The sequence below is a fragment of the Cicer arietinum genome, chromosome 4, assembly GCF_000331145.2.
Source record: "Cicer arietinum cultivar CDC Frontier isolate Library 1 chromosome 4, Cicar.CDCFrontier_v2.0, whole genome shotgun sequence".
In the NCBI taxonomy this organism is placed as follows: Eukaryota; Viridiplantae; Streptophyta; class Magnoliopsida; order Fabales; family Fabaceae; genus Cicer; species Cicer arietinum.
In genome coordinates, this window is record NC_021163.2 from 43,931,489 (window position 1) to 43,940,453 (window position 8,965).

At 31.9% G+C, this 8,965-nt stretch overlaps 1 protein-coding gene across 8 annotated transcripts; it reads right to left on the bottom strand.

Moving 5' to 3' along the window:
• Positions 1–1,543: 1,543 nt before the first annotated feature.
• Positions 1,544–8,024, bottom strand: LOC101500334 (DNA mismatch repair protein MSH1, mitochondrial-like). Of its 8 annotated transcripts, none has more exons than XM_073366991.1 (6): positions 7,855–8,024; positions 6,860–6,907; positions 6,582–6,645; positions 5,733–5,818; positions 3,713–4,012; positions 1,544–2,787 (listed from the first exon to the last, which is right to left on the bottom strand). In XM_073366991.1, the coding sequence occupies exons 5-6, from the start codon at positions 3,980–3,982 to the stop codon at positions 2,422–2,424; spliced, it is 636 nt and encodes a 211-aa protein (XP_073223092.1). In that variant the 5' UTR covers positions 3,983–4,012; positions 5,733–5,818; positions 6,582–6,645; positions 6,860–6,907; positions 7,855–8,024; the 3' UTR covers positions 1,544–2,421. The 8 variants fall into 8 exon arrangements, with proteins under 8 accessions (XP_073223092.1, XP_027189177.1, XP_073223091.1 ...); XM_027333376.2 differs by lacking the exon at positions 7,855–8,024 and adding an exon at positions 7,208–7,832; XM_073366990.1 differs by lacking the exon at positions 7,855–8,024 and adding an exon at positions 7,203–7,832.
• Positions 8,025–8,965: the final 941 nt, after the last annotated feature.

Below are 8,965 nucleotides of genomic sequence, written 5' to 3' on the forward strand. Positions count from 1 at the left end.
AATAGAAAGATCAATCATACAATTGAAATTCGCACACAAAGAATCGCAATCAGGAACTTACCATTGAACTTGATTATCATGATTATCAATTTGAGTTATCCTTTTCAGGATTTCTGGTGGAAAAATGAGAATTATTTTAGACGTTTAATATTTTCACTATTATTATACAAGCAATCTGTAATTAACTCACCATTTGGTGAATTCTAGGATAGTGAATTTGTGGTTGTTGCTAGAACACGAATACAGAACTCATCGTAGGCATTGAATTTGAAAATTGATTAACAACATTCTCCTGAGGTAGTAAATGTAGATTAATATGTACTATCAAGAGGGCTGGTAATTGAAAAAAATTTATATATACATACTTATGTTAGATTTGTAGGAAATATTTTAGTGATTCATGAATATTTAAGCCAACCATTTAGAACAATATCAATAATAGAATGTAGGGGAGATAAATGCTTATTATGATATGATACTGAATGTTTTGTTTTTATTTTTTTTTATGATAGTTAGATAATGCGTGATAAGAAAATATTAACCAAAATGATTCAGATTGGGATAGAATAACCTTGACATATGACATAATGTCGACTAAGGACATTGGGCTAGATAAATGAGTAGTTTAGCTAAGAAATAATGATTTTCTTGGAGATAATTGCATACTTAAAGGACCTTGCTGGTTTACTATAAATACGGACAAATACATAAAAGAAGGACTATGCTATATAAGAGTTGTTGTCATACAAATTTCTAGAAGATAAGTTAGCAGATAAGTTATTAGCAGTATTGAGATGCAGTTAGTTCTAAAGGGTTTAGTTTATTTTATAAAATTCAGTGTAGTCAATAATAAGTTGTAACTAATAATAAAATTCACTGTGATATATATAAAAGTCTATTTAAAAATCGAAGATATATTCACTGTGATATATATATATATATAATACTTAGTTCTTCTATCATGCTTAGTTTAAACAAAATTTGATTATAGTAATATGTGTGTTTAATAATATTAAATATATTTTTGAATTATATTACAAGACCAAATAATTTATCTATTGGAGCAAGTTATTAATTTATAATTGGTTGTTGCATTGACACGACACAATAAATCAGTAGATCGACTTCGTTGGTAAAAATCTTCAACCAAGGTAAGGAGTGATAGAATGTTCGATTTTATGAGTACAAAATAACGTGGGATAAACGGAAATACCGAAATTCCCTATCAAGATTGCACGTTGTCTGATTTTATGAAATCTTATGTTGATTGTTATTGTATGAATGATATGTACTAGGTGTTGAGACAAAATCTCAATTTAATGTTTTGATGAAAACAAACAAAAAATTAATTAAGAATGTTAATTATGATTCTAAATGTTATGTTAATTTAACTTGTGCTTTTGAGTGTATTAATTCAAAGATAGGATTTAAACAAAACAAAGAAATAAACATAAAAGGCAAGAAACTGAACAGACAAGAATTGAGAACATTCTTAACAAAATATGGAAAACGAAGAATGTTCTCCAGTTTCAGAATGATCATCACAGGTCCAAAAGCAATCAATCTCCATTAGTTCAAATAAGATTCTGCCTCTGAATTTCATGCTAATGTTATCATTACTTGGGAAGGAACAAGTAGCAAAACCAGATTGATAAATATGAACATTCTTGACAACATTAGCAAAACCAAACATATAGCAAATTAGCAAAACCAGACATATATGAACATTCTTGACAACATTCTGATCAATCTGGACAGTAGTGTAATATCAGTCTCCAGATTGATAAATATTTTCCAGCTTGTTACACTTGATCTTCAGCAGCAAACATCTTTCTCCAGAATGATCAAACCAGTCTCCAGATTGATTATCAATCTCCGATTCTGCAAAATTTCAGCATTGATCTCCTTACTTCTGCAAAAGTTCATAATTATTCACCAAATTGTTTTGGGCAGAATCAAGGCTCCAGATCGAAGCTGTAACATCAATAATTACATATAAAGCTTCAAGGATCATTAAACACAAGATAAATCTGATCAAGAACAAAGAAACCAACCCAGTCAGCAAAGTTCAAATTATGTTCAAAGGCTGGAATATTTTTATTCAAAAATATTGGTTTTGGTCAAATCTGACAGAGCACCACCAACAGCTCTTTTGACCAATATTAAATGGTCTAAAAAACCTATAAAAGGAAGGTCAAGCTCAAGGAAAAATTAGAGCTTCAAGTACTAAGAAAATTCATTACTCATTTCAATCATACTTGAATTTCTCTCACACACATACATTGAATCAATTCTGATTTTTTCCATTTGATTCCTAGAATCATTCTCGTGTATTTTTCTGTCAAAGAATAAGAACTCAAACAAGTGTTGAACCTTCTCAGATTCTAACAGAGCAATCTTATTATTATTGTAAAACTCAAACTATAAGAGTTTAATATAGTTTGGGTAGATTTCTTCGGCAATTCCTTCCCTCTTGGAAGTTTCAAAAGCAATACTTTCTGTACAAATACTATCTGTCAGCTTCCAAGTAGGTTTTGTTTGTCCATCAATGCAAGTGGTGCCCATTGCTTTGTGCACAGTGTTCTTGATGTTAAGCGGCAAGGTAAATATTTCGTGCAAGTAAGTAAATACAATACCTAGACAGCCAATACTATCAAGAGTTTCAATGATGCTGCCTGCAATACAAGTCCCTTTTGCAGCTTCTGTTCCTCGACATATTTCATCAACAAGCACAAGGCTCCTTTGGGTGGTTCTAGTAATGATGGATCGAAGTTCAGACATCTCCACCTGTAACAGATATTAAGAACAATAGGAAGTAAGGTACTTATGAAATTTCAATTCCATAAAGCAACAGAAAACAATATAGTTTTAAGGAAAATACATAAGGCATGGGACAACTATTTAACTTTCACGAAAATTATGTTGACTCCCGAGGTTTCATAATTATTGATTCTAGTTTTGGATATCACACGTATCACTTCTCTACGTACATAATTTTACAGTAGGCTGTACGGCGGAATGAAAAGGATGTCCCTGCAGATTCTGTTAGATTGATACTGGATGGCGGTTATTGAAAATTTATCAAGTTTCAACGGAGACTAGAGTAGGATTCATGTTACAAGAACCATAATCATAAATTTCCTCCAACTCCTTTCTGCCCCCACTTTTCGAAATGGAAGAATCATGTGACTTCAACTGCTGTCAGACCCCGGGGATGTTTTTCATTTGCTGGATTTTGCTTCATCAAATTGCTCGTTGTCTTTTGACGCTTTCGAGGAGAGGTCATAATTAGGATTTTCAGTTTGGGATTATTTTCTTGTTATTTTGGAAATTTATCCTATTTTTAGATTATCATAAACTCATAATAGGATTTGTTATCATTATGTTTGATTTGTTATTATTTATTTATGGTGTTTGGCTTTATTGGGTCCATATATGGACCTTGGATATATAAACTTTTAGATAATTTTAATGAATAATTAACATATAGTGTCCTTCAAATTATCTAAAATTAAGTTTAGAGTACTCCAAGGTCAGTGCCTACAGGAACACTTTATGATAAAGAGAGTACCCTACCAAAAAGAACATTTTTGGATACTTGGTTTTGCATCGTCGGTACAGCCTGACTGGTCGAATGCAAAATTTTATACACAATGAAGCAAGCAACATTATATGATATGATTTAAGGGAAAAGAATGAAACAATAGCAAACCTGAAATGAACTTTTGTGATCAGCTGGACTATCATATGACTTCGTATGAAGCATGATGGAGTCAAAATATGGAATCAGAGCTGATTCAGCACGAACCGTAAGTCCACATATCCCAAGTAGTGCAGCAGCACAAATTGACCGAAGCAAACTTGATTTACCACCACCATTTGCTCCTGTCAATAGAAACAATGATTGCATATCAATAGTATTATGCACAGCACCTCCTTCTGCCATGTTGATCCAATATGGTAATAAACCAACTATCTTCATCTCACAGTTTTTGTCCGGCGGCTTCCCATCCTGCAACAACAGATCAACAAATCTCATTCATCGCATTATGAATCCAAACAAGTTAGTAATAAACAACAGATAGCAAATGGATGATAGGCTAGAACACACTAAATATTACTCATCAACATAAATGTTCCCTGGAAGACATAGTTTAAAAACAACCACCTCACATAATGTCAGTCAGCCCTCTTGGAAGAAAATACTTGGCTACAACTCTTTACAAAAAGAGTTATATGTACTTGAGTTCATATTTGTCACTAACAAATATCAACTAATTAATTCAGCTCCATTGCTATGAAGTATGAAGAACATTAGTATCTCCCTATTTCATCAGATGGTAAAGTTATTGCACTTCATTTCACTGTGCAAATTATCCATCCTTTGTCTGGTATATAGAACTCAATCTGATGGGATCACAATCTACATCCAAAGCCAAATTCAGCACTATTGACATATACAGTAATAACTTCACTTTGACTGTGATCATTACTTACATGTTAGAGGCATATGAAGATGCAGGTAAGCAGCATGGTTCTAAGGGGATAGCTCACACAAATCGCAGGAATAGAATGCTAACTAATCTTACAAAAAATTCTGACTTTTTGATCTAGTTAAATATGATAAATTTGTGATTTGCTGTTTTTGTTTTTGCCAAAACCAAATATAAGGGAACTTTTGAGAATGCTTAAAATGATAACTAGTAATATAAAACGATGCTTCCTCAAAGGTGGAATACATAATGGTAGACAAGTGCTTCACACATTGATTGCACGTGTTGTAACTATTACAATTCTGTTAGAGTTACTAAGTACTTGTCAGTTACCATTTGGTTAAAGCTTGTTAAGCCAACAAGGACCGCACTTCTAACTAGCTCTAACAACTTTAAATGTGAAACAAGAATCACAGTCAGCTATAATATCAATTTTTGCGAGGCCATTATCATTTCTCAGTACTTTTTCTCATATTCTATCACTTCCTATTATTTTCTCTCTGAAATCAGACACTAATGTTGTATAATGAACATGTTTCAATCCTGAATCATGATTTCACCAATGCATCCATTTCAAACAAGTCAAAAAAAATAAAGGGATCTAGAAAAATCTAATGATTTATTAGGATTTCATGGTCTCTAGGACCATATTAATGCAATAGCCCCTTGCCGAATGAGAAATGCTTATCATAAAAGAGGCGTCGTCGAAATTGATCATTCCAATGTAGTTCAAAGATGTACTACTATTAATGGAGAATTGTGAATAATCATAAGCAAACACTAAAACAATTAATTGTCCCCCTCCAATTATGATATAACCAACAAAAGACACATATTTTCTCACAAATTAGGAACATCTTACATATATTCATAAGTTTATATTTTTATGATAAAACATAGTGTTTAGGAAAATGACATGAATAACAGAACAATACCAGCAAGGAAAAATAAGTTCTGTAAGCAGAACAATAGATCAGAAACAAAATAAATAATCAATGGACCACTTTATCCAAATGAGAAACCCTTTCAAATTGCAACATTGGCATTTAATGGTTTTTCCAATTTAATATAAAAAGCTCATCAAAATGCAGCAAAAGTAAGACAAAACTAATGCTATGCAATTGGCTAACGAGAAATGAAGTGACCAGTTATAAATTATATTAATATAAGTTGCTATTGGAATATTAAAATTCTAATAATCTAATTAGTAGTATAATTAGGCAAAAAAAACTCCCATACCTACAACAGGCATAGGTTCGGGAAAGTCAAGATCGTGATCAACCCCAACAAGTCCATATACATAGGGATTTCCTGGATGAGCATGCCTGAAAGTTTGAACATTAAGTCAGTCACACAACACACTCAGAAAATCCAAAATTGTTTTATAAAATATTATAAGTTATCTGGAAAAGAAAACAATTCATTTCAATGAGCTCTACAATAAACAAATCTTCAAAAGGTGATTTAAATTATGAATCTATGGTTATAAAAAGCTCGCAGACACTATCATGCACAAGCATACAGCATTCCAATAGAGGTTGTCTTAGCTGGTTAGGACCAACAGAAAAAGGAGACAGTGACAAAAGTTTAAAGTCATAAAGATTGCAAGAAGTGACAATGTCAAGTAAGAAAAAAGAGACAATTTTCTATATAGTTGAAAAAATTGACAAATAGTAGCATCGTGTAAGGTAGCTTAAAATAGATACAAATATTACTACTATAATATTAATGTAATTGACAACATAAACCATATACCGCAAACATCTTGCTTATTTCCAATTTTGAGTTGGACTCTGTTTGTTAAGGAGGATACCTTAACCTCTGTCCACATACCCTTCTATTCTTTTTCTACAAAAATAACCAATCTCTTTTTTCTTTCTTTCTATTGAAACTTATCTTCTATCCAAAAAGAAAAGGCACATAGAAACATACCCACGGATCATCAACTTTCTAATCACAAATAAAACAAATATTAGTGAAAAAGACAAGTTTTTTTCCTCAATCACACCAAAGCAAGCTCCACCAATTGACATAAGAGAGAAGGAGGGAGGACAGAGACCGCTGGCATATAGAGAATGGTGTACTTACCCAGATACAAAACGGCGTTTCCTGGATCGAGCTTGAGCTGGGCCCGAATTTCCTCCACAATGCACTGTCAAGCCAAAAAATTGTAAGCAATGTGTATTCGTTAACACGGAAAACATCCTAACAACAACATATAAACAGCATAAATAGGGGTAGTAATTTTGGGTTTCATTTGAAGGACGATATATACTGAAAGGCAACAGAAGATAGGATAAACTCAATCATGTAATGATGAAATTAAAATAGGGGAAAGTGGACGACCATTTAATTACAGCACTCACCACAGAATAACCATTATGTGTAAGATCATCCAAAGTTTGTCGAAGATTCTGTGACCAAAGAATAAACCAAAGACACCCTTAAATGTATAACAAACCGGCAACTAAATTGAACCAGAGTTGTATTGAAATACATACAAATTTATCATTATTGGTGCACGCAACATAAAAAATAACACTAAAACGCCTTTAAAATTTAGTTTAGGTGAAAAAATTAAGCTCACATCAGCAAAATAATGAACACTCTGAATATCGATCAAGGTGTCACAAACCATTAACAAAAGTTCAGCATCAATAACCACTCATGGAACAATTTAAGAAGATAAATCAAGAAATTAAATGGTACCTAACCTCAATTCAACTCCACTGTTTCTGCGAGTTGCCGTATTGGTTATAGACTAAGATAAAGAAATACAATGCCATCACAAGGGGATGATGGCCCTTTTGAACTTCAACAACTTCCCATCATTCATATTGAGGAAAGTGAGGACCAAATGATTGAATCTTCTTAAGAAGATGATTCTCTAAATCAAACAAATATTTAATGAAGAAAAGGGCATGAACCTGAGCAGATCTAGGTGAAGATTCAATCATTTCGTTCTCACCTTGCCTCAAACCTTTATCTAGGTTAAGCACAAAGATTCTTTAACTTCGCTACCCATTGAGCTACAATGTATCTTATTAACTTTCTATAAACTGAAGAAACCTCTTCAATCTATTGATATCCAATGCTCAATGAATTAGAGATCTTGTTGTCCAACGAAACTTTAAACCCTCTTTATTCAAGTGATAGACCAAAGTCTTCTCTTTAAAATTCATTTGATTTTATGTCCTACACATGAAACTAAATTTTTATATCCATATTCTTTGAGATTTCCTTTTACCACTTATGGAGATACCCCTTTTCGTTACCTTCATCTTTTTTTTTTTCTTTCAAAATACAACTTATCCAACTAGTGAAATTTGATCTCATATACCATTCAAATACAAGAATGTACCTTTCTAATAATCTCATATAGTAAAGAGAGTTCCACTCATCCCACGCTAGGAAAAATACACCAAACACTAGTACAAAATTCTCCCAAAGTATTTCTTTGCACGCCCTAAACCTTTGAACATAGTTCTAAATTGTAGTTGCAATCACAATTACGGTTACACTGCAAATCTTTACACTACGAGAAAAAACGACTTATGTGGTTTAAATTGCAGTTACAATGTCATTGTGGAGACTTCAAAAATTGTAATATTGCGGTCATAATTGCATACCAGTTAAAACCATGATGTATTGAATGATTGACAATATTGTTTATTAGTGGAATTTTCCTTCTAATTATATGTCTAATAACCCCTTGTTATCCTAATTGTCGAAACATATTGCTTTAAAAAATATATATATCTAATGTGGACATAGAATAACCAAGTGGGTGTAAAGAAAAAGGAAGCCAGATTCATGACCCTTAACTAAGGGTGTTCATTAAAAAATGTATAAAAGAATCATTTAGAATTGTAGGTGTGGGGGTTTAATTTCATTCTTCCATACCAAATTGCAACTTGTATAAGAAATTTTTAAAAGGTTTTATTATAAGTGAAATGTGATATTTAAGAGAAGATACGAAGAATTGAGGTTAATAAAATAAGGAAACAAATTTATATTGATAAGCAGCTATATAAAACTATACACTTATAAATAAATAAATAAAAAAAGTGGATTGAAACTTCCACTCAATGTTTTTTACTCTTCTATTACGTACATATCTATATTGTTTGAATGCAACTTATCAAAAGTATAGAAACAAAGATCGTGCTTATGGAGTATAGATTGTACTAATACATTTATCATTCTTTTTCTCTTTGTGACTATTTTTGTTATGTATAGATTGTACTAATACATTTATCATTCTTTTTCTCTTTGTGACTATTTTTGTTATGGTCTTTAATATTATTGTGATTTGACATGGTTGACTTGTCATCCATGGTTATTGCAGAAAATCAGAGGATGTCAATTTATTTTATGCACAACACGATTCGTCACACAATGGAACCAATTGTTGATATTTATATAAATTTGGAAGCCAATACCATTGTGGAGGTAATAAATTAAATCATTAG